The 26,191-nt window shown below is 35.9% G+C and overlaps 1 protein-coding gene across 1 annotated transcript; it reads left to right on the forward strand.

Moving 5' to 3' along the window:
* Positions 1–545: 545 nt before the first annotated feature.
* Positions 546–24,841, forward strand: USP12 (ubiquitin specific peptidase 12). The gene is made up of 9 exons (XM_027727173.2): positions 546–613; positions 3,151–3,218; positions 6,155–6,368; positions 10,142–10,368; positions 15,407–15,483; positions 15,665–15,748; positions 18,156–18,353; positions 20,098–20,176; positions 22,204–24,841. Exons 2-9 carry the CDS (start codon positions 3,189–3,191, stop codon positions 22,303–22,305), a joined length of 1,011 nt encoding a protein of 336 aa, XP_027582974.1. The 5' UTR covers positions 546–613; positions 3,151–3,188; the 3' UTR covers positions 22,306–24,841.
* The last annotated feature ends 1,350 nt before the right edge of the window (positions 24,842–26,191 follow it).

Raw genomic sequence — 26,191 nt, forward strand, 5'->3', positions numbered from 1 at the left:
CTGTAAGTGGAACAGACCAGTCTTTTGGTTTCTTATAAACAATCTGCATCTCTTAACTTTTTCTGAAATGTGCTATACAGTATGAAAATTACACTTACTAAGAGGACCTCACCATTTGGCCTTGTATCACCTGCTTTGCAATACTGTATTAATGCAATTGTTATTAAAGAAGCTCAACTCTGCAAATAATAAATATGGAATATTAAAGCAGTGTGATTGCATGAAAATACTTGGAAATTATATAACTTTGAGATGTTTTTGAAAACATCATATTTGGAAATACCCGTAACTTATTTTCAGATGTTTTTGAACAAAACATTTTTTGAAACATCTCTAAGGTATTTTTTTAGTTGTGGCCAGGTGTTTTGCAGGTTTGGTTTTTGTTTTTGTTTCTTTTTTTGGTTGTTTAGTTGGTTTTGGTCGTTTATCCTTGCCAGAAAACTTCTGGTTTTGTTTTTTTTCCTCAACTAGTTAAATTCACTGGGTATGTAGTTACAATACTAATATTTTACTACTTTTGATTTTTTTCTAGGGCGCCAATGCCTCAGCTTTGGAGAAAGAGATTGGTCCGGAACAATTTCCAGTCAATGAGCACTATTTTGGTTTGGTTAATGTAAGTTTCAGACCATAACTTCATTGCTTCAAAATGCCAGGAGTGGGTTTGTTAAATTGCAGGATTGCGACTGAGTGAATAAGTGAAACACTGAAAGATACAGTCATTGAATATACATACTATTGAAATACGTTTTCAGTATTCAGTGTATTTGTTGAAATATGCTGCTGAAGTAATTGTTGAAATGAACTCAGTGTTGAATATTTTATTCCATTTTACAAATTGTAGGATATTAAAACCAAGTCTATTGTAGGCTGTTAAAATGTATAAGTCTTAAAAAAAGCTATTTAAAATATGTAGCTTGTAGTTCATAATATGCCAATCTAAGTGGATTACGAGAAAAAAGAATTGTGAAAGACTATTGTTAATCTGAAATGTTTATATCTGCTATTTGTATTAAGGTTAAAAAGAAAATACTGAGCCCAAAAAAGCAATGGTAGAAAAAACATAACAAATTCTTTGATTCAACAGTTAGTTTTATTATTTAATTATTAAATTATTTATTGGGGCTTCAGAAAGTACATATTTAAACAAAATTGATTTAACAAGAGCCATTGTCCTGCTTTTCTTAATGAAAATAATTATTTAGATGTTGTCCTGCTACTGTAACATATGTCTCTGCCTCCAGGCTTGTAGCACTGACATTGTTCAAGAGTCTGCAGTCCTAACTGTGAAGTTAGTAAATACTTCCTGATAAGCTGACTTAGATGCCTCTCAGACACCATGACTTAAATTAGTGATTTCTTTTCCTTTCTCATGACAATTGAAATGCCCTCAGAATGACATGTTGTTTCTCTCAAAAAAGGAAATACATCAGTTTAACTGTTAATACTTGATAGTTCTGCAGCAGAGCTTAGGCTTTCCATTTTTCCACAAACAGATTTCTCAAATCTGTTACTCTATTGACAGATAAACTGTTTTCCTAATTTCTTGTCCAAGTCCTGAGAGGTTTTAAGACTTAAAACAGTGAAATGGTGTTGTATACCAAATCTTGAAGTTTTACATAGTTTGTACCCTTAAGAAAAGTTTCAATAGAGGATAATCTTCTGAATATATAATGACTATCAACAAATTCTGGCTTTCTGTACCCAAGAGGGAGTAGGAAATTCAAAAGGATATCTGCCTTTAAGTCATTGCCCTCAACCATACATGTAAGAGACAGGCAGCTAAGATATCTCAGAGTGCTTTCAACTTTCTGTGTACTACAGGAATGTTGCTTATTTTAGCTTCAAACAATAAAAGTTTATGGACCAAAATTCTTTGAATTGGAACAAATAGTAAAATGGGATCCCATTACATTTATGGTACACTGATGCTGTTTTTCAGATACAGTAGTTGGCTAAATAAATTCAGTCATATTGTTCCTTGAATGGTTTTCAGATCTGTTCTATGGGTTGTGTTTACTAGCACAGTATGTATACACAATATACACAATATAATGTGTAATAAGCCTGCAGAATGTAAATCTATCAGGAAAAGGAAAAATAACAAACTATGGCCAATGGCCATTTAGAAAGAATGACAGAATGAGAATGAATACTAGATAATTACATAATAAATTGAGTACTGTTAGATTGAGAAGTGATAGAAATCACAACTTTTGCCTTCATTGATTTCTCTGATTGTTTTATAGGAACTGCAAGAAGTGAACCTCTTAGAGGCTCATTAACATTTACTGCTAAGTTTTTCTAACTTGTTTATCGATTTTGTTTGTCGTAAGTTTTCCACAGTAATGGAAAAAAGGGAGATAATGTGAAAGTCAGTAGCTCTCTTCTAACTGTGTGATAGCTAGACATTTGAGATGTCTGGAAGACAGAAAAGGATTTTAGGTAAAGATGACAATTCTGAAATAGAGGGCTGCCAATTTGTCCAGAGGTAGCGTAAAAGAAGAGAAGTAGGAGCACTATCTTCTCTCTTTTCCAGCTTGTGGCAGAATCTAGGGATTATTCTGAGGATGTGCCGAAAGAACAACTTAAGGAGGTAAAAGAAGACTTAAGAAAGGGCAATTATGGGAAACATATGGAAGACCAGATGGTTGATAGGAAAGGAAAATTCAGTTAAGACTTGAAAGGACAATACCATCTACTAAATCAACAGGAATTATTTAAGATATATGGTAAGATGAAAGTGTTAATAGTGTTATGTCCCATGCATAAGGGACAGTGAGGAACATCAAGTCTGCCTATCGTTGTTGTTTTCCTCTACAGTGCAGTAATGTAAACTATTCAAATTTATGTGCTTCACAAATTAAAGCATTTTATCCACTGAGCATGAAATAAGATTTTTAATCTTGAAGAGCTACTCTGGTAGCTCTTTACCAGTTTACCAGACTTCTAGAGCAGAAAGGTTGGTTATTCTGTCTCTTGTAATGGATCTGTGTGTTTTGGAGAAATCCTATTTACTGGAGTGGCCCATTGCAACAGCTAGAAGTTGCCAGACCTGCCAGTGCATCAGAGCTGTGAGGAACCCTAGAGCTGCACAAAGACAGTGTTCCAACCAGATCTGAGTTCTTGTAAACTTCTTGTTTGTTTTTGTAGATTTGTGGGGTTCAACAACCAAGTTTCTTCCCAGTTGTATGTGCATCAGAAGAGTAAACTATAAGACTGTAAGCATTTGTGGATGTGCAGTGTGTTTGTTGCAAATTTCCCCATTGTGTCATTTCTATTATTTCCACAAAGGTTTGGGTGTTGTGATCTTGATTTCAGAATTTAAAAGGAAAAAAAATTCTGTGGAAAACAGGGAGAATGCAGTATTTTTGTTAAAGGAAATAATCTGATTTCTCAGAATTCAGAACAGAAGAACAACACAAACTGATGAAAGGAGAAAAGGTCTTTTTTTTTACTTTCCTTAGACATGCACAACATAAGATGGTCTTCACAGAAACAAGAAGGCAAGCAATAAACTAGTTGAAAACACTGGTTAAAATAACCATGCTGTACATGGTCTCTCCTCTCCCCCAGATGAGATAGAGGAGTTTCTGTATCCCATACAGGCTGACAATTTAAGATACAAAATTATGATGATGGTCTTTCTTACAGTTTTCTGCTGCTATTGTGAGGCAAACTTGAGGCACGAAGTTACACAGTTCAGCACTTGCACTCACCAGTGTTGTGCCACTGAGGCAGTGCTGGCTGTGGAGTGGGGGGAAGGAAAGTGTCCCTTGCCAGGTTTGCAGCAGAGCCAAGTATTGAAGACCCAGAATCAGAAAACAGAGTATAGGTGTTTAGCGGGTGGTGGGGAGACTGGATCAAGGTGCTGAGTGTTTTTCTGTAATGGAGTCAAAGATGTGAACTAAAGTAATAGTGGTGGTAAGACCAGCATTAATTAATTTATTAAATTCCCTATTTGCTTAGTCTAGAAACCTCCCTACCTTTTCCCCCTTGTTCAGTACAGGTGTCATTATAACTTTTTAATCATTGGAAGCATTTATTTTAAAAAGATTTGGAAGGTTGATGCAATAAAGACTGATGCTTTAGAGATAAATGTGAACTAATTACATTTTCTTCAGGAGTTTGTTTTCAGTCTTCTATTGCCTACTATCTATGAATTTGGTTGAAGAAAACCTTTTATGAACTTAATCTGATTGCTTTTATTTCATACTCACAGGCTTGTAGGTTAACATACATTCATATTAAATTAATCTGAATTTTGTTCCTATTCTGAGTTCTTCATATTTTGGTCATCTCTCACTGCATGGTTACCATTCTAATTAATTTATCATCAGACTCTTCCTTTTTAAAATTGGAATCTTATGAAATTTCTAATTTGCTTCCTTTTCATCTTTTGACACTTGCTGTAGAAATTTTAGCACTTTTCCAATTTGATTAAATTTTAAGAACTTTCTGAACACTTTAATGTAGTTCTCTTTTGATGGCTATTTCTAATTATAAACTTATAAATAGCTTACAATATTAAATATTTTGACATAGTGTGATTTCATCTGCTGCCTTTAAAGGAAAAAGCCCTGGTTTTCCTCTTAAGTTCATTGACTTACTTGATTGCAGATTTGGACCACAAGGAAGCTAATATAAGCATTCCCCTAGCTTTAATAAATAAAAATAATAAGTGTTAATTTCTTCACTTTTTAATATGGATATCGTATGACATCTTAATATATTTTTTAAAATACACTTCTTACTTATTCTTTGAGTGTGTATTGGTTATTTAGAAAGTAGTTCTTCATATTTCATTAATTTAAAATAAAGGAAAGCAATTAACTTGTAAGTTTTGTGATTAAATCACATGGTGTTCTTGTTTATCATTGTCTTAGTTGAGAGAGAGCAAAAAATAGTTACTTCCCTGTTATCCCTAAGATATAAAAGCTTTTAGTTCTTTTTTCCTATTGAAAGCATCTGCTCTTAAAATATCTGTAAATGCACTTTGTGCTATAGAAGTCTCCCCATCACAATATAGTCTCAGAATTTGCTACTCCTGTGTGCTACTATCTTTATATATAATGTAAATATGAACATTATTTTCACATTTTACAGAATGTGTGTAGTAGGTTTGTGCTTCAATTTGCAGGTTGCACGACTGCAGCTGAAAGGTTGGATTACTTGCTGAGGGCCTTTATAAAGATTTTTTTTCCACACTTTGAGTGTTAAATAATAGGTTTCACTAGAGAAGGGCAGCATAAAATGAGAACGACTTTATCCATCAACAGCTCACGATGCCTTCACAGACATGATGGGGAGGTTTACAGTGTTAGGGTGAGCTGGAGACAGTGTCAGTGAGCACAAGACTCAAATGCTTAAGAACTCCAAGGAGTCTGGGGAAGAGGAACACCTGGAGTTGTCCCACCTGGAGTGTCCTGGTAAAGAGGGGGTTCCGGGTGCTTTTCTTGCTGACTCCTCTTGCTCCTTTTTAATTCAGTAGCTTGCCTCCTTCAAAATGCACACATCCAAATTGGACATTCTTTTCTTTGCAGCCTTGATTTGAAACTACCAGCTATCATAGGTTTAAATCCTAAACAAGCCATGTCACATTGGTTTAAGAAAACTCTCGAATACCAATCCTGTCACCCTAAAATGAGAACTGAAAATGTAGGAACAGGTTAAAGCAGTTATTTCTTACTTTGATGACAGCTATTAAGATTGAAGAATCCATTTTCTGAAGTGTATGAGAAGCTCTCCATTTACAGCTGAATTTCTTCACAGTACAAGGTCATGCTGTACCTGTTCTTTACTGTTGTGGCAGATGTGTCATAGACAGATATTTTTACCTGAGCATATTTTGGGAATTGTGAAATTGGGGGTATTTGTTGAACATTTTGATCCAAGTAGATGCAAAATATTACCAATAAATTAAATTTACAAGTGAGACAAACAGTATCGTTCAAGTTTGCCTAGGTTTTTTTTGTATTTACATACAGAGTACTAGGTAGTCCTTTGTGAAACAGTATTATGCTTTACTACCTTAGTCAGGAAGAAATGACTTGCAGAAAGTTGGCCCCTGCTTATGCACTCTATTATACTTTGGGTTTAATTTTATCTCTCTACAGTAATACAATGCAAACTAATAGATCTCTCTCTTATTTTATAGTTCGGGAATACATGCTACTGCAATTCAGTTCTTCAGGCACTTTATTTTTGTCGACCATTTCGAGACAAAGTCTTAGCATACAAGAGTCAACCAAGAAAAAAAGAGAATCTCCTTACATGCTTAGCTGATCTTTTCCACAGTATAGCCACCCAGAAGAAAAAAGTTGGAGTAATACCTCCCAAGAAATTTATAACAAGATTGCGAAAAGAAAATGGTAACTTTTATCTTTTTCTTGTGTAATAATCATAGCAATTATGATTTAATTCTAAAGCTGACATAGTGAAATACCTACATATTTGTTCCACAGAGAAAGTGTTCTTGATGCTGCAGTATAAACAAGAGGTGACCCTAGAATAAAAGTGTAACCCTGGAGCCATTTTGAGAGAGAAACCTTATCTTTCTCTGTTCATGTAGAACTAAAGTGTATTGTTGCTGGTTGCTTATGAACTTGCTTGCTAGTTTTGCTGCTCTGTGAATTTTAGATTTATAATCAAAATTCACTGTAAAACCCTTGCTCTTTGTTTAAAAAGAAATTTTTTTGAATGCAGGAATCAGTCTCCCAAACCGAGTGTGTGGCAAGGATGTTAAGACTTCCCTGCAAGAATCTGGCTTAAAACCCCCCACATTTTAAAATTAATTTAGAATTTTTGCAATACATAGCTTGAACTACTTTTTAAGGGATTAATGAATTTTAAAATCACTAAGTAATTTTTGCAAAATTTTTTTGAAATGTAATTGATATCCTAAATTTCAAGAGATTTCTAGAGATTTTTAACGTTTCTTGTTTCCTGTCTGGAAGGCTAATTGGTTACTGACTGGGCTCATAGCCCTGAGAGGCCTGTGATATAACACTGTGAAGAACCTCTGAAGTGTTTTACCTCAAGAGACTTGTAACTCTTGTTCTGCCTTGATTTACTCAATTAAATAAAGACCTTACAGTTGGCTAGATTGAACTTAGTGAAACTAAGTTCATTAAGTAAGCAACATGGTTCATACTCTTGGCTGACCTATTGTGCTACTTAACCTCTCCAAATGATCTAGATTAGCATCAAGTTTTCCCTACTCCAAAAATAATTCAGGATTTTTTTTTCTATTTAAAGTTTACTCCTTGATGTCATCAAGTGAATGACAGTAGAACTTCCATGGAGTGCCTGTATGCATTTCAAAACTTAACCTTCACTGAGTATCTTTTTCATTCATTTTTCCAGTCCTGAAGGCTTGTCTCTTAGTACATTCTTAGACTGCAAGCAAGTTGAAGTAATTGCACTTTAACAGACTTGTATGATATTAGCCAGTGATATAGAATGCTTTTTAAATTGGCAGGTAAATTTCCTTGTAACAATTCCTGGTCAGAGAGAAAATAAGTAATTATTACTCAAGCTGATACAATACCTTTATGGTTTTCTTAGTCTCATTCCTCATGTGAGAACTACCAGCAGAGGATTTCTCAGGTTGGTATCCCAGGGGACTGCAATTACCTATGTTTTCAGTTTGAACACGATCAAGAGAGTAGATTTGTAAGAAAGATCAGATTTATGCTTTAATCTGTGTCATTGCTATACATTGCAAGTACGTCGCAGTGAAACTATCCCTTTCCACTGAATTAATTTGAAAAATATTGTGCTTAGAAATGTTGGCAAACTGAGGACATGAAGTGGAAAGTGTAGTGAATCCATTGTTATCTATCCAACAAGTTCACCAGTAATAAAGTTGTCACATATACCGGTCTCCAGAAGCAGTATTTCAGATCTACTTACTGCTCTAAGTCCTAATTTTAAACCTGTTTCCTCTTGCTGTGGCTGGAAATTTAGGCCAATATAACATGACTTCTGCAAATACTACCTTGCTTAAGAGCCACAATGAGGTCTCCCTGGAGCTTTTTTTTCTCTCCATTCTGAAGAACCCCAACTCTCTCAGCCTGTTTTCCCAGGAGAGGTGCTCCAGCCCTCTGATCGTCTTTGTGGTCCTCCTCTAGACCTGTTCTAACAGGTACATATCTTCCTTGTGCTGAGGACCCCAAAACTGGACACAGCACTCCAGGTGAGGTCTCATGAGGGCAGAGTAGAGGGGGAGAATCACTGCCCTCAACATTCTGGCCATGCTGCCCAGGATGTGGTTTACCTTCTGGGCTGCACGCACACAGTGTTGGCTCATGCCCAGCTTTTCATCCACAAGAACCTTCAAGTCCATCTCCCAGTCTGTACTTCAGTCTGGGATTGCCCTGACCAAGCTGCAGCACCTTGCACTTGGACCTGTTGAACTTCATGAGGTTCTCATGGACCCACTTCTCAATCTTGCCCAGGTTGCTCTGGATGGCATCCGTTCCTGCTGTTGTGTCAGCTGTACTGCTCAGCTTCATGTCCTCTGCAAACTTGCTGAGGGTGCACTTGATCCCACTGCCTGTGTCACTGGTGAAGATATTGAAGAGCACCGGTCCCAAGACAGAGCCTTGAGGGACACCACTCATCACTGGCCTCAGTTTGGACATAGAGCCATTGATCATACCTCTGGCTGCATCCAGCCAGCCAATTCCTTATGCACCAAGTAGTCCACCCTTCAAATCCACATCTCCAGTTTGGAGATAAGGATGTTGCATGGGACCATGTCAAAGACCTTGCAGAAGTCTATGTAGATGACAACAGTCGGTCTTACCTTGTTGACTGTTGCAGTCACTCCTTCATGGAAGGCAAAAAAAGTCATTGAGTACTTCAGCCTTCTTTTCCGTATCCTCAGTAACCAACTCTCTGTTTCCTTCCAGAGAGGGCTTACATTTTCCTGGTCTTCCAGCTTTTTTTGTTGCCCTTGATGTCCCTGACCAGGTTTAATTCTATCACGCTTTAGCTTTCCTAAGATGATCCTGGGCTGCTCAGACAATTTCTCTGTATTCCTCCCAGACTACCTGTCCTTGCTCCGACCACCTGTAGATTTTGGTTTTTTGGTGTTGTACTTTGTCCAGGAGCTCCTTGTTCATCCATGCAGGCCTCCTGGAGTTTTTGCTGGAATTCATCTTTGTTGGGGTGCATCATTCCGGAGCATCACGGAGGAGGTGATCCTTGAATATTAACCAGCTTTTTGGCCCCTCTTCACTCCAGGAGGTTATCTCATGGTTACCCCCAAATCCCTGAAAAGGCCAAAGTCTGCTCTCCTGAAGCCCAGAACTTGTTGTGTGCCCTCCTTGCTGCCCTGAGGATCTTGAACTTCACCATTTCATGGTCATGCAGCCAAGACTGCGCTTGAGCTTCACATTTCCCAGCAGTCCGTCTTTGTTGCTGGGAACAAGGTCCAGCATAGCACCTTTCCTCATTGGCACCTCTATCTCTTGGAGGAGGAATTTGTCATCAATGCATTCCAGGAACCTACTGGATTGCCTGTGCCCTGCTGTGTTGTTCCTCCAACAGATGTTGGGGTGGCTGAAGTTCCCCATGAGAACCAGGACTTGTGAACATGAGGCCACTCCTATCTGTTTGTAGAGGGCCTCGTCCCTCTTATATGGACAATGAAGCATCATACAGATAATGAAACACCTCTTATTGTAAGTTCTCAGGTAATTTCTGGGAAATGTCAACATCTGATGCTATTTGAGATGCCTGGTGTTATCCGAGACATTGACCTAAGCTTGGCAGAGATAGCATAGTGCCTGTAGGAGATCCAGTGGCATCTGGAAGCTGGATAGGATGAACTGTGACATTTCAGGTGGCACTACATGTACGCCTGTGTTTAGGTAGTTGAATTGTGCCCTAGTTTTCTTGCAGAATGATTCAGTCTTCTCTTAATTCTCATCAGCTGAGTTAATTCTGTTCCCTCTTTGCACCCCCTATATTTTTGACATAGTTTGTCAAGTATGCATTTTGAGTTGGTGTTGCATTGTCATGAATGATTCAAGAAATGAAATAAAGGAATGGTTTTGAAATTGGACTCTAATAAAATCCTTTTTTGTAGTATAGCACTGACTGATTAATTAAAAAAATCTTTTGTTTTATCTTGTAGAGCTTTTTGATAACTACATGCAGCAGGATGCACATGAGTTCTTAAACTATCTGTTAAATACAATTGCGGATATCCTGCAAGAGGAAAGAAAACAAGAGAAGCAAAATGGTCGCCTGCCCAATGGCAACATCGACAATGAAAATAACAGCCCACCAGACCCAACCTGGGTTCATGAAATCTTTCAGGGAACATTAACTAATGAAACCAGATGTCTTACATGTGAAACTGTAAGTCTGTTATAAAACTAATTCTACCATATTTCACTACTTCATGTTTCATGATTCATTTGTCCCAATGGACTAACAGAGTAGATGAGTTTTTTTCCTTAGTAATCTTACATTCGTATAAATATTTTTATTTTTTTCTTTGTTAGTGAGCACATTTCAGCAGCTGAATTGTAGGAAAAGACATTTGGGCAATATTAGGGAAATGCCCAATTGGATTTTTGTCAGTGTGATCATAACTTCAAAATTCAGATAAGAATATTCTAAATTGATGCACTATTTAGAGAAATAAAGCCTGCTATTTGAAGGTGTGAAATTCGTCTCAACTTTAATGTCTTAACATCATACTTAGTGATATATTCCATAAATAAGTATTCTGAATCAGTTTCCATCAATTTCTAATTTTTAAATTTAAAGCCATTGAAATCAAGGTACTATGGTTGGCTTTTGGCACTGAGACAGTAGATTGGGATTCTCAAAAAACACAATTTAATGTGCAAGAAAAGTAATTCTTTCCTAAATGTCTGTCCAGAGGAATTCTTCTAATACTACACCCTGAGAAATAAACTCTTCAAGTATGCTATACTAAAATTTTCTTTGAGAAGTTCTACAATAAGAGAAAGAACGTATTTCATAAAAACTTATAATTGAATTTTACCATTGGGAAAAAGTAGAAGCAGCACAATTTTAAAATTACAGTAATTCTGTCATGGTCTGTGCCTTAGAGATTGTAAAAAGCTGAACAACTGTGGTTTCTTTATGACTCTTCATCCCTATTTTCTTTAACTAAATTAGTAATGCACATATTTTGGCATGACATTGGAAAGGAGGAATTCATCGAATCTCTATATTTCACATGTAATCTTTTCTGTCTTCTAGAAATACCCCCCCTCTTTTATTTCAAAGAAAATAGCTTCATAATGTTATGTGTAATGTAACCGCAGACTTTGAGTAATTTAGGTACTGATTTCTAGCTACCATATTTTCTTTATGGTAGATTTTCCCTCCTTAATGCGTATTTCTTGGCAACTGTCAATTGCTTCTCTTTTAGTTCTTGAACTGTTTTTTTTTCTTCTTCTTGAAATGTGAGTTTAGTTTAGTCTTTTCACATGACTGACATCACTACCTTTCTTCACTGTGGCATAATGAATTACTGCTGTCAGAATTTTTATCCAGGCACAGTCTTTAATGCAATTTTAAAATGGTCTTTGCCAGTATATTTTATTTGTTATCAGGCCTGTCACAATTTTGAGAATTTTACTAACGTTGCTTAGTTCTGTTTTTCTATTAGGTATTGCTGAACAAGATGCACCATATAGGTTTGCCACTGTGCCTCCTTGGACAGTTGAACTTAAAATTCAGTGTTTTAATATACATTGGGTCTTAGATTATTAGGACCTTTCCAAACCCTAATAATCTGGAAGCTATTTTATCAGCTTCTGTCTATTTAGTATATCAGCTTGTGTCTAATTAAAACACAACTACCTGAACATGAGCACTTTTGGACGCACTAAATAAGTAATATTATTGTGACTGGTGTCTTATTGTCAAATACAGTGAATATATGGGGTTTCTTAATGTTTATTAAGAGCTGTTGGCACTTAGATTCTTTCTGTGTTTAGAAATATAACTTAAAATGTCAGGAGTACTTGGATATAGCTCTTGTAGAAGATTACATAGCAAAAGTGGATGAATTAGTGCTTATTAATGATAAGACAATAACCTTAGCATATTTTAAATTTAAATTTGGAATTTAGTGCATACTTAAATATGTAAAGCATAATATATCTTTGCTCAAAGTGACAGTGATTATATTCCAACTGGCCAAACCTACTCAATGTTCCTTAAATGAGCATGGCAAAATTTTATTCTAATTTTAATTGTCCTGATTATAGAAAAGAGCATCTTTCCAGGAAGCATTGTTCATTAGCCCATCTTAAACATAAAAAATAACTGGCTAAAGATTTATCTTCTATTTAAGTATGGACAGTGGAATATAAGGAACATAGATGCAATGCTTTAACAAAGTTTTGTCTTGTGGAACAAGGCATGCTATTAAATGAATATGTTACAAAAGAGACTGTAAGTTGTCTTTACATGCTTTTAATGTGATTTCTTGTTATAATGCTTTCACCCTTCCTTGATAGAGGCAGTATGTTGAAGTGAATGGAAATTTTGTGGCTAATTGCTAAAAATTATTTAGAAGTTAATTGGTTTTACAGATTTTTCTCACAGTTTAAGGAGTAATAACAGTAAGCCAGAAAATAATGTAATCGACTTCATTAAGATTAAATTTGAAACAGCTAAATGTGGCCAGTACTTCTACAGACAAAACCAGGAAATTGTCTTGGGTCAAAAGCAGTATCAGTAATGTTTTTCTCCAGGTGATGGTCTTGCTCTTGTGTCCAAACAACTCTTCAATGCATAAAAATCTTTGGCTCAATTCCATTTGGGACTGAGAGGAGGCAATAAGGAAAATCTCAGTGCTCTTTCTTACTATAGAAACCTTAACTATGCCCCTGTTTTCTTTTGCTCTCTTTTTTCTTAAAACTAAGATAATGTCCTTTGTTTCAGCTTCTTTTAAAACTACTTTGTGTCTTAGCACACATGGGAGTCTACAGCTGCAAAAGCTCTATTGCAAGTGAGCTGATTCACATTGCTAGTAAAATTCCAAACTGTAAGAAATAGCAGATTCGGAGTGTCAGCCTTCTGAGCTTTCTGTTCTGTGCAGCTTTGGCCATCAGAGTACAGCTGAGCTCTGTGAGTGCAGATCATGTCCTTGATGTGAGAACAGCTACCACCCCCTTTAACCAGAACACTGGAACATCTGAATTCTTCACTGTTACTCAAATGCTCCTGTTAGGAATACTCAGATGGCTTTTTGAACACATCAGGCCTTGATTCTGCAAGTGATGAGGTTTTCTGATCATGGCCATCTTTTTTAGTTCTATAGATGACTGAGCATTGGTGATTGTAGTCTAGATGTTGATTGAGTCTTAGTGATGTGGATTTGAAAGAGCACCTTTACAGAAGGAGTGAATGGGGGGCCAGTAAGAGTGGAGAATGGCTTTTTTATATTTTTTTCTCTTCTTTTTTTAAAATTAAAACTTTTTGATTTAATGTTAAAAAAATCTGTTCAAATACTAATGTTCAAAGAAACTTAAAAATTAAGGAAAGCAAATCATAATTTATCAACATAAATGGAAAAAAAGTCCACTTGGCTATTCTTAGAATAAAGCCTTTAATGGTTCTTCATGACCCAAGTGCACAGTGGACTGGCTAACCTAAGAGAGGTTTTTTAAGGCACTTTTATCACAGAGAATGGAAATACTCCTTTTGCAAACTTCTGTTTTCAGTTCCAGTCTCTTTTTAACCAGGTCCAACACATCTCTTTCTTCTTGTCCATATTCTCTCTGCCCCTACAGCTTCTGCATGGGATAAAACTGCCTGTGAAATCTGTATTGTTTCATGGAATTTTCTTTGATTAGACCAAGAGAGGAAGAATTATCTAATTGCATGTCTGAATAACACTGATCACATGACTCCTTAATTCCATCTGTCCTAGCTGAAGACTGCAGCAGCAAGAGTCTTTTCTATAACTGATTTTTTTTTTCTGAGCCGTTCTTAATCCCTAGGCTAAGATGATTCCCACCAGAGTTCTTAGTGTTACAAATTCAGGTTCGATAATTCCAAAAGTGGTTTGCCGTGGCATATTTTGAAGATTTGTCCACACAACTAAACCATAGTACATCCCTGAAGACAGGAAACGTGCAGCACACTGAAGATGCAGGTGGCTTTTTTTTTTCCACTCTAAATATATTGGAAGTTTTCCATATATGTTTTGTGATCTGTCCAGAAGTATAAACATAGCACTGAATGATACAGTAGATAAGATGTGTACTGGCATACTGGCATTTTTTTACATGCACACTTACTCTTGGAAAAACAAGGTACAGAACAGTGGGAAGAATCCTTGGCCAGTCCTCTCACAGATATTAACAGAAGCTTTCAACCTAATTTCTTAAGTTTTTGGATTTGCCCTATGGTATCAATTCTCAAAAATGGTTATCTTGACCATCTGCTTTTATCCTTTTTTTTTTCCATGTATGTCACCTTAGGAGCTCTGTGTCTCATCTCTTGATAATCAGAGAACAACTTTCCAATTTTTTTTATTCTGAATTGAAAAGGGAACATAAGCCCTGTATGTTTTAAAGATCAACTTACATTAGTTCTCCTGTAGCTGTTTCATTTTCCTGCTTTCAATCAAGAAATTGCAGCCAGGCATCTTTTCTAAAAGCATTTATTTTTGTACCTAGGCAGAAGACATTTCATCAGTGACACTGAGTATCTCTAGACACAGAGAGGACACGCTAGCAGACAAAAGTTAAGGTTGCAGATCACTATTTCCTGAAACTTTAATAACATAGTTGGTTTTCAGAGCAGCTGTGGATTTTGTTCATCGTTTGTCAGGATTTGTGGTGGAATTTATTTTCTTCTTCTAGAATTTTCGGGTTTGCTTAATTGTTACTCTTGCATTTTTTAGAGAACTGACTATGCATTATTCTGCCTCTATCAGACCAAGCCCCAAGCTCTCATTCACCAAATTTACTGTCTGCTGTTCATTTCAGAGTATGAATCTAGCCAGGAGCAGGCTTCAAAATATTTGTGCTCTTTGTTAGGTACACTATGATATGCAAATACATAACTTTCAATTGGAGGGAAGTGCTCTAAATAGAAGAATCCCAGGGATTCTGTTCTTTCGAAAAGAGTGAGGTGTAGAAGAAACTTGGTATTAATATTGTTGAGCTGAAATCACAGTATGATATACACCCACAGACACATATACACTTCCCTCTTCCTGAACAAAATCAGAAGCAGAGATCTAGCAAATCTCTGAAATAGAAAAGCCACTTGCAAAAATTTTAAAAGGATGTTATAAGGTAGAAGATTAATTCCATCAATAGAAAATGGTACACTGAAAAACAGGTAAATCAGTATAACTTGTTTTAACAGTGTTCTGCTGGTTCTTCTTTTCATTCAGGTAAGCAGCAAAGATGAAGACTTCTTAGACCTTTCAGTTGATGTGGAGCAGAATACTTCAATCACTCACTGTTTAAGGTAGACAAAAATCTGAATTTTTGTAATTTGTATTTACCTGTTACCTGGAAAGCAGGACATAAAACTAGAAGCTCACATTTCTATCTTACATAGATTTAAGTGTATAAAATTCTGTTTATATTGTGCATTTATTGGAATAACTCATATAAGAAACTAGCATTTATAGCTTTTTTTTTTTCAGGGGTTTCAGCAATACAGAAACTCTGTGCAGTGAATACAAGTACTACTGTGAAGAATGTCGCAGTAAGCAAGAAGCGCATAAAAGGTACATCACACTTAGGGAAGGAAAAAAATAACCCATGCATTTCATGAAAATACTCTTGTATTTCCTTTTGTATGTGTATGTCTCAGGGAGAGAACATCCTTTTTCCCTTAATTTTCCTCACTCTTCTTCCACTTAAGAATAACTTGGTTGCATTCCTCTTGCTAGAATTCAATGTGTCTATTTCCATGAGTAATGAGAATCCATGTAAAGTATTTGGGCACTCCTTTGATCATTATTTATTTTACAAATGAGAGAAAGAATGGTAATAAGACCAAAAATGAATTAAAAAGCCAAGTTCAACTGCCAGTGACTAAACAAAGACTACTGGCAATGATGAAAAGTCGTGGATTGTATGTGACTTTTTAAACCTGATTTTGTCTTGAAAATAAAATATTTTTTTCCAGTTGCTGAAAGAATCATTTTGATAGCGCTTTTTGTAACTATTTTTGTTAGCTGAGTTTCTGATTTCTTAAAAGTGTTTAGTTAGTCGTGCTAAACTTCTGCTTGACAGTGCTCCTGAAAATCATCAGAAGCTCCATGGAAGCCTGAAATTCATTATGTTTAAAAACAATTCTTGTTTGCCTAATAATTCTTCTAGTCTTGTTCACACATTTGAAAAATCTCTCATTTTGTGCACCGTGTGGTATTTATTATCTGAGAAAGTATTTGATTGAAGGAGTGGGAACACTGACATGCTCTGCTGGTTATACCCCTGATACTGGTTATTTGGTTTACCATAGATTCAACACACAGCTTTTGCATATCTCATCTCCCAAGTCTGCCTTAACATGCTACCTAAGCTTACAAATCGGTGTCTATTAGGTTGGGAATCCAGGTCTGGCCTGTTGTTTTCTGTTGCTTTAATTCTTTTTCTGTGTGGTGGATAATGTGATCCCTGACCAGTATAAGTTGGGTTGACATAAACCTGTACTGTAGGCACTTCCTTGGCAAAACACAGCTTTGATTGTTTATATTTTGGTTTTCATGTGAAGCTTAAGTTTAGTTTCACTACAGTCATATTTTTCTTGTATCTCTATAACACAGTTTATCTGTGTTGGTGTCTTCTCAACTAGCAAAGATGGTGTACCAAATTTCTTCACCATTGAAAGAGCTCCTATTATCAAAAACAGTTGCATTATAAGGAGAGGATTTAATTTTGAAAAAAAGGACTAGAGCAGAAATTATAGTCATAATATAATAAAAAGTAACTCTCCCTAAAAATAGTTGCTTCTGTCATCTTTCTGCCCCTCTCCAGTCGTTTTTATTTCGTAGTTCTCTTGTGGGCATGGAGAAAATTTGAGTCTAGCAGGGTTTCCTATGGGTTGTTTTCAGTCTAAGTTTAATGAGAAAAAGGGAAGAAAGGTGAGTTTTCAAGGATTTGTTCACAGTCCACTGTCTTTTGAAAAAGAATTGTCTTGTACAGACATACTTCCTGACATTCTGAAAATGTGGTCTTAGTAGACATGTCTCAAACTGGGGCTGTATTGTTGAGACTTTTGAGCTATGTGTCGGGGCGGAAAGCACTTGGAAAAATTCATCACTGTGCTGATCTAAGGCAGTAGGCTGTGCCAAGAAGCAGAGCACTCAACTTGGAGATTCTGTTAGTATGGGCAAATTTATTGCCCAAAGGGTGGAAGTCTGTGTTTGCTGCCAGGCCAGCTATGGTTGGCTGAGGAGCATTTGTAGGCACTGATGTGAGATCTCAATACCTCAAACTAGGGAAAGGGGCCAGTGAGCCCTCAGTAAAACTAGATTATCACTTTCTGGCTTTGACTGCTGTAAAACATTGCTGCAACATTTGTACAAAATTATTGTGCTAGAGCACAGCCTTATCTTGTTTGGGTAGTAGGAGGTAGCTGTATAACACTGGGCTATTTGTATCCCTTGGCAATTTAAAATGAATGGCTTGATAGGAAGATTTGGGTAATACTTATGTGACAAAGTGGTGTAACAAAGCTTATTTTAAAAAGCTTGTTTGACTTGGCTGGTTTACTGAGAAATTCAGCTGGAACAGCTGAAACAACTCTGTTGCAATACCTCCACTGTATAGCAAGTGGGATCTAGGTTTTGCTTTTGGGAACTCAGGAAAGCTATGGGTAGATGCATTTAAAAATTGAATTCTGTGCTATGTGATCTAAATTATTATGTGAGTTCATCACGGCTGTTCTTATATATTGTAGTTCATTGTTTTAAATATATTTTCAGTTCTCTCATTTGTTAAAAATTCCCCTTTAGTTTAGCAACACAGGACTTATTTTTAAACAGCTGATTATTTGAGTTTCTTTTAATGCTTGCAGAATTTTTAAGACTTCAGTACAATAGGTTTCCTATTTGTTGATACTGACTGAATGTTTTGGATGAATATTAAAAATACAGTTGGTTTTTTTGTTTGGTTCTTTTTTTTCAGGATGAAAGTAAAAAAGCTGCCTATGATTCTAGCTCTCCATTTGAAGAGATTTAAATACATGGATCAGCTCCATCGATATACAAAACTCTCTTATAGAGTAGTTTTTCCTTTAGAGCTTCGTTTATTTAACACCTCAGGAGATGCCACCAATCCTGACAGAATGTATGACCTTGTTGCTGTGGTAGTTCATTGTGGAAGGTAATAACTCTGTTTTAAGCAAGGGATTTTTGTATGAGCCTAACTATGTTTAAAGAAACAACACCAAGCACCCAGTATCCTATAAATCAATAGCATTTAAAGAACTCGTAAAAGAAAAGTTTCTTAGGAAAAAAAGTGTTGTGGGGAGAAGCTACCAGTCCTTACAGAACATATGTCTTTGTTGCTGTGACAGTTCATTGTGAAAAGTGATAACTGTATTTCACATCACAGATCTTTGTATGAACTTAATTATGTTTAAAAAAACAGATTCTAAAAGAAGAAGTTCCTTAGGAAGGAAAGCACTGTTAGTTTATCAAGCATTTCCTTTAGGGTGGGTATTTTTCTTAAAGCTAAAGCAACATTTTCTGAAATATATCCATATATTATGAGTTTTGTTGATTAATTTGTTTCATTGCTTTCAAAATATGACTGCTAGGTTTGTATTTGATTTTGTTATATTCAACAAATGTTCTTGTGGCTTCAAGGCTTAAAATCAGGCTGCTCTACAAGCTGCTTATTTGAGTAGATGAAAGCCCCAAAGTTGAAAATTACAGTTGGACATGTAGAATCACAGAATAATTTATATTGTGAGGTGAACCACTTAAAGCTCAAAGCAGGGCTAACTGACATTAGGTTAGGTTGCACTGGGCTCAGTTTCATGACTGGGAATGCTGATTTCACTACATCTTTGGGTGGTTTGCTCCAGTTCATCAGTTTTCTCGCAGTGAGCAGAGAGTAAAGATAATTAGACCTCAAATTGGCCAGTTGTGGACAGTTTTGGAAAACAAGCCTTTGTCCCCTAGTTTCCTGGGACACTCTTGTTCTGGATTTTAAGGAAAATTCTTTCTGACTGTTCTGACCATTATCTGTCTCCCTCACTCGAGCTGCAGTCTTGGGAACTTCTCCATTCTCAGAGCCATGGCAGGAGATGAACCATGGTTTTGTTGTGTTAGTGATTTGGTACACAGGCATGTCCCTCAGAGATGGCAACCTTCCCTCCCTGATCTGGACATAAAAATTGTATGAGCGCTGTTAGCCGGTTGGGGCAGTTCCAGAACTGCTTTGACTAGTTGTCCACTATCAGTTGTAAGGTTCAGCTGTTTCAGAAAGTGTATGATTTCCTTACTTGAAACCTGATGAGAAATAAGACACTAAAGTTTTGGTGGATTTTTTTTCTATCACAGCTGTGGAGAAATTCCTTGTCTGCCATAACGGAAGAGCTGAGCATTATAATAGTTTTAATTTGGAGCCCTTCTCATTGCTATGCTTCTTGAGACTTCTAAACTGCCACTTTAATTCAGTTTTTGCTTACAGTGGACCAGATAAAGAGATTCATGTAGATGAGGAACAGTTCTATGGCTTTTTCTTTCTGAAGATCAGAAATAGTTTGGGATCTGTTCTCTATGAAATACTTGAATGTTTTCTTGATTTCACTTCTCTTGTCTCTTTTTTAAAATTTCATTTGTATTTTCAATACCTGTGCTGCTTATTCTTCATTTGAAATTATAATCCTTTTTTTAGCACAGTATTAAATATAAAGGTAAGTAAGACCTTATGAAGATAATGTAAGTGGACAGTAAAAAAAAAGGAGGGGGGGAGAAAATCCAAACAGAAATTGTAGTGGTAACCATTTTAATTACTGTTAAGTATTGCTTTTCTACAAGAAAAAAAAACAATTAAATTAAATACATTTCTACATACATATGTGTTATTGTCTGTGTTCTTTTCTAATTTTGTTTTACAGTGGCCCTAACAGAGGACATTATATTGCAATAGTGAAGAGTCATGATTTTTGGTTGCTTTTTGATGATGATATTGTTGAGGTAAGCCCAACCAAATTGCTTGTAACCCCCTCGTGTATATGCTTACTTAAAGTAAAATGACTGGGAATGCTAATGAGAAGAGGTTTCAACCCAATCTAAATGAGCAATAACTGTGAGTGCAGAGCTGTGCCTTACAATTTGACTGTACAATTCTTTGAATTGCAGTTAGGGTTTTACACTTAAAAGAAGCGCCTTTGTTTATGACCACGATCTTCCGCCTTTGTTTATGACCACGATCTTCCACCTTTGTTTAATAAGCTATTCTGTGGCCAGAAGGCATGTCAAATGAAGATACAGATAAATTAGTTTTACTGCAGTTTTTTCTGAGGACAATTTGTTGTAGCAAGTCCTTTGTTCATACTTTCTAGGAGCTTATTATTTAATGGAATAGATTAGTCTGTTAGTCTGTTTTATCAAGTATCCCAGATTGTTTAGAATAAAGGTACAACAAATATAAAATAGGCAGATTTTTGAGATTTTACCCTAAAATTTAAAAGTTAACCCCTGAAGCAGGAGCCTTTTGCTTTTGGTGGTATACTTGCTAATATTAGCCATGCTTTAAGGAATTATTCTTAATAGGAAAAAAAAGAAAAAAACCTAATTTGGAATAGCAGAATTCCCTTCACCCATTTTGACTTTCTGTTTCATCAGTTATCTTTTATTCTTTACTGAGAGTATTGTTCTGTCATCTTCCTTTTTTTCCCTTTTCTGTGCTTGTGCATGAACAGAAGTATGATTGTGCTGTCCAAGTACTTTTCATGACTTTATTTGTATTAATTAAATCTATAAAATTAATCGTTTCCATTTTCCTTACAATACATAAGAACCACATAATTAAAAAAAAAAGAAACAGGTATTTGACTTACATTGTTAATTGTCAGCATGAGTCAAAGGTATGGAAGAGTTCTCTCATGCCACATTATGGACAGTCTTTCACGTGGGAAAAGACAAACACTGAAATACACAAAGCTGTTGGGAAAGTAAAAGGATTGCCTCTGCTTCCTAGCAAGATACACAGTAAATTGGAATGTCTTGATAAGGTCAAAAGTTCACTTTCCTCCAGTGAAAAGAGAGAGGGCTGTAGCATATCACATCATTTACAGTCACTGCTGAGTTGGAAGGGACCCACGAGATTATCAAGTCCAACCCTTAGCCCTGCATAGAAACATCAGGGACAATCTCTGTAGTTCCAAATCAGTAACACCTGGCAGTAATGTATATTTCTTTCTCATAACTGATCTGAAGAGAAAGGAAAGAATCCTTTTGTTCTTAAGTCTAAACCATCTCATTAACATTTAGACCCATAGTTCATCAAGTTGAAGTAGTTCACTCCTTCTTGAGAGAGGTTTTATTTCAAGTGATGGGAATGAGATTAAGTAAAATCTAGCTAAGTGAAAGAAAACTTATCTCTTCATCTTTTTATAGTTTGTACCCCAATTGCCTTTTATTTAAAATGTGGCAAGAGAGAGCTTGCTTTCAGTTTCTTTTATAGCTGAAAATAACAGAACCAGACAACACTCTTCACCTTCTCAACAGAAGTTTTCCATTTTTCACTCTAAATCTTGGTTATAGGAGGCTTTCTAAGCTAACAGTATCACAAGCAAACAGTCTGTGCAAAAAACATAGAAAAAGTTAGCCTTCATTCTCTGCCGCCTTTTTATTCTCCTCTGCACTTGTTTGGATTATGCTGCTTAGAGTTAGAAATGGTAGTTTGTATTTGCATTCTTCATATTGATAAAAAGTCTCAGTGGGATATTGTTGTCTCTAAAATTTCTCTGTGTGAAATTTGTGCAAGCAATGCACGTAAAGATTGCACTTACAGTAAGGTCACTTAATACTTAAAAATGTATATATAAAACATATATAGCTGCTGCTCTCTGTGCAGTTGGTGGCAGAGGGGAAGCCAAAACATAAAAAGTTTAAGAATTATTTGGATTTTATTATTTTAGGGAGGAACTTAATTTTATGTGTATATTATGCAAGATATTCCTACTTTAAAATTTTTGGTTTTTTTTTTTTACATACAGAAAATTGATGCACAAGCTATTGAAGAATTCTACGGGTTGACATCAGACATCTCAAAGAACTCTGAGTCTGGTTACATCCTCTTCTATCAGTCTCGGGACTGAGGGGGAACTGTACAGAAAAGAGATTTTTGTGTCTCACATCCTCTCTATCCTGGAATGGAGCAAGCACTGAAGAGACAGAAAGCAGAGATCTCTAGGGGCAATAGCACAGTTTGCACACAACTAAGCAAAGAGTTTGGGGTTCTTAAAACTTTCGTATCATTTTCATTTTATTTGCTCAGGTATCATGCTGACTACACATCTCCACTGCATCCCATAAGCAAAAAGAGAGATACCAGCCACTCTTGCAGGAGCTTTCATTTGGATAATACTGTCTCTGTGATCCTAGTTCAAAGCCCATTGAAGCCACGGAGAACCTTTCACGGACTTCATTGGAGTTTGAATCAGGTTCTAACTGCACTGCCAGATTGGTGCAGTAGGAGCACAAGAAATCTGTGTTTTATACACAGTTTATGTATAAAAGGTAAAGGATTCTTTATGAAGTTAGTTTCCTGTGCTTAAGTTTGAAAAGGTTAGGATCAGAGGGTTAACATGTAAGCAAGAAGATATATCTGGGCCCAACACAATTGCCTTCTTGATGGTAGTAGTTTAACTGAAGGTGTAAACTGGTGTCAGGGAGGCAAGTATGTTTTGCTTCTCTGAAGAAGCTTACATTATTTATAATGTATGATCGGGAACAATCAGTCAAGATTATGGCTTTTAATCTCCCTATGGGGAAGGATTTAGTTTGTAATAGTTTATTTTTATTTATAAATTATTGTAACTTAGGATCTTGTGTACTGTCCTTTTTTCTAATGAGTATTGGAAATTTATATATTAATTTGAATTAAAACTAATTATGTTTAAGTATAACTATGTTTAAGAAGAGCCAATATAAATTGTAAAGACAATGCCTACAATATCTGAAAAAAATTAATAACACAGGAGAGAGATTTCCTTCTGGAGGAACTGGTATCTAACTGAGGTACTTTATTTAATAAAATTAGAATATCCTCTTTTCATTAATGAATGAAAAAAAGTGATCAAGTTATGACATAGAAGACTTTTAAGAATGCATATTGTAAGAAAATGGTGGTGCAGTGGTGGTATACTGGTCTTTATAGTTCTTTGATGGTTCATATGCTAAGTAAATTAGAGTGATTTGGATCAAAGTAAACAATTTTAAGAATATTATTTCTTCTCCAAAAAATGGATCAGCTTCTGTTAACATTAAATTACGTCTGAGTAATAAGAAGAAATAGGCTTGGAATTTCATGAGCCTGAAGATACCACATTCCTTTAAAAGTAATTATACTTAAGACTTGTAGAGTGAAAATTTCAGAAACTAGGCAGTTTACCTTGCTTTAGGTTTGTGAAACAGCATTAACAATTAAATCTTGACAAAACACCTGATCTGTAAGAAATGTGAACTGTTGTGATTTGACATTCTTCACTTAGGAGTACATTGTCTGACAGTAGCTGAATGTAATTTCTGGAAGGTCATAGGATGTGCATTCCAGATTATGGCAATCAGGTCTTGGATGTCCTTGTCACTCCCTCTTCAGCTAGTGATTTTTACATTACTGTAATTTTCTAACATTATTTTATTGATACTGTTACAACTTTTAAAAAGAATGTCTCCTGTCTGCTGCTATAACTGACTATTTACTTACCTGTATCTTTTAGCTCAGGAAATGACTTCACCTATTCACTCGGTTGAACAAATCTTTAACAGGGTCACTAAATAAATTGGGCTATTTAGCAACTGTCATACTGTAACAAATTGCTTTTGTAAGATGCAGAGTTTCTAATGCCTTGGTTTGGCTAGAATTCTTTTATAGAAGATAATGTACCATGATTAATCTACCAGCATTGTAAAGTAAAGCCTAAATATTGTGGGAGATGCAGAAAAATATGATTGAATTTTCTTGAAGGATTCAAATAACGTTAAAACCTTTTTTCGGCTTTCAGTAGAAAAAGGGTTAAGGGGGTAAATCAGTTGGATAACGGTGCATGTTAGAAGGATGAATTCCTTTGCATACTTAAGGTACAGTATTGCAAAAGAACTGTCATATTACTTTTTGCTAATTTAAAATGGTTTGTCTTCTTTTTCCTTCTTTTTTTTGTTTGTTTTAATGTAGTTAGAAACTGAGGCTAGTTGTTAAATATTTTATACTCTAACAAAATTTAAAACATCTTTCTTGTTTCACTGGTTTTAATCCTGCTATGTATTTTTATAAGATAATGACTTTTATTTTATATAGGATTTTGAGATAGTATTCCAAATTATGTATTTCATTTTTCTTTTAGTGCAGCTGAAATACTTGTAAGTTCTTAATTTAACTGATATCAGAAACTGCAAGTTAAAAAAAAGTTAAAAGAGACGGAGAAATATGAAATATAACTGATTGGTATGTAAAACATTATAGGAATTTTTCTTGACTGTAATACAGTGAGGAGTGTGGGAAGGTTATCAGTTGTTGTAAATGGTGGAATTATTTGCTGTGTAACTATGTAAATGTTAATTGGGACTACAGTCCTTTATTTTGTATATTGGAGCAAAAAACTTCTATTAAATAAAGTATGTTCTCTAAAGATACGCACTGTATCCTTTGTGGAGCCCTAATGGTCAGTCAGTCAGCTGCCTTTTGTGCTTTGCAGTGTTTTCAAACTGAAAAAGTATCTGGAACTTCCTGCATTAAGCTGACTGCCCTGAGCTATGGAAAGTGAAGTGTGTTTATATACTCTGCATTATGTATCGTACTCAATATGTTGTTACGAAAACCGTTCAATGGCAGCCATATTTTGGGTGATGTGAGTCTCTGGGGTTAGTTTTTTAGTAAGTCATTGGTTTCTGAGATAGAGAAGAAGGGAGTGTTTCAAAATACTGTTCTTTCTGGACTTCTGTTTCCTTAAAAAAAAAGTGTATCTTGCTACAAAATATGCCTCCAAATTACCTAAGGGATTTCCTGGATCACCACCATGTGGGAGGAAAAACAGAAGAAAAGAAAAATAGGAGTGTTTCCCGCACTACCATAGAGAGAGACTGAAGAACAGGAGTCCAGCATCAGAAGAAGAAGGTGCAGCTGGTTACGGTATCCATGTATAATTTGGTATCATTCCTCACTTGGAGTACACAGTTCAGACCTTGACATATTTGTGTTTTGACGACCACATCCATGGCCTTTCTTTGCATAGAAATGGTGACTTTTAGGTGTTCAGCTACTTGTATGAAGGGTTAAAATTAATTGTGTTTTCAGAAGTTAGTCATAAATCAGATTGCATCTGCTTAGGTGACACGTAGGGATTTGGTGCCACCTCAGATACTCTGCCAGTCTTTGACATCTGCACAGGACTGCCGGATATAACACAAGATCCACAGAAGATCTGCATCCTTTTAGAGCAGCAGCTTGAAGCTTGACATCCTGCCTTGTTCCCCATTGTTCTCTGTCTCAGTGTTTGACAAGCACTCTTACATGTGCAGTTTTTGGATCATATACAGATGAAAGTCTGTATTGCTTAGCTACTTTTTTGGGGGGTGATGTTTGTAAAGTTTAAAACCTGAAATATCTGAGGCCTCTAGTTACTTTCCTAATTCCCTTATTAAAATTAAAGGAACATTATCGTGCACTATTTGGTCTGGTCTCTCAGCTGTAGGTTAAGGTGATAATGTATAGTCTTATTATCGGGGTCATCCTTGTAAGTAAAAGAAATTTTAATACATGAAATCTTCAGTCTTCGTTTACCAGAACTTATGTAGCTTTGTTTCTTCTTACCTTTTCCTACAGGAATTTCCACTTGCCCTTACCAGAAAGATCTTAGCTGTGCACAGTTATGTCATAAACTCCCCGTAACTACTTCTTTCGAGCTCTCTAACTGTTCATTCGAAACTAATAGTTGTCCCTTAGCATACTGTACCTCCACAATGTGGATTATAAAAGAAGAGGGA

This window comes from Pipra filicauda, unplaced genomic scaffold (genome assembly GCF_003945595.2).
Source record: "Pipra filicauda isolate LSUMZ 115617 unplaced genomic scaffold, ASM394559v2 scaffold50_size3627746_pilon, whole genome shotgun sequence".
Taxonomy (NCBI): domain Eukaryota; kingdom Metazoa; phylum Chordata; class Aves; order Passeriformes; family Pipridae; genus Pipra; species Pipra filicauda.

Bases quoted from the DNA above. Each gene is read 5' to 3' on its own strand.
- USP12 (XM_027727173.2), top strand. From the start codon at position 3,189: ATGTGCATCAGAAGAGTAAACTATAAGACT. The intron at 3,219-6,154 runs GTAAGCATTTGT...CTTATTTTATAG, and splicing joins GAAGAGTAAACTATAAGACT to TTCGGGAATACATGCTACTG. The intron at 15,484-15,664 runs GTAGACAAAAAT...TTTTTTTTTCAG, and splicing joins TCAATCACTCACTGTTTAAG to GGGTTTCAGCAATACAGAAA.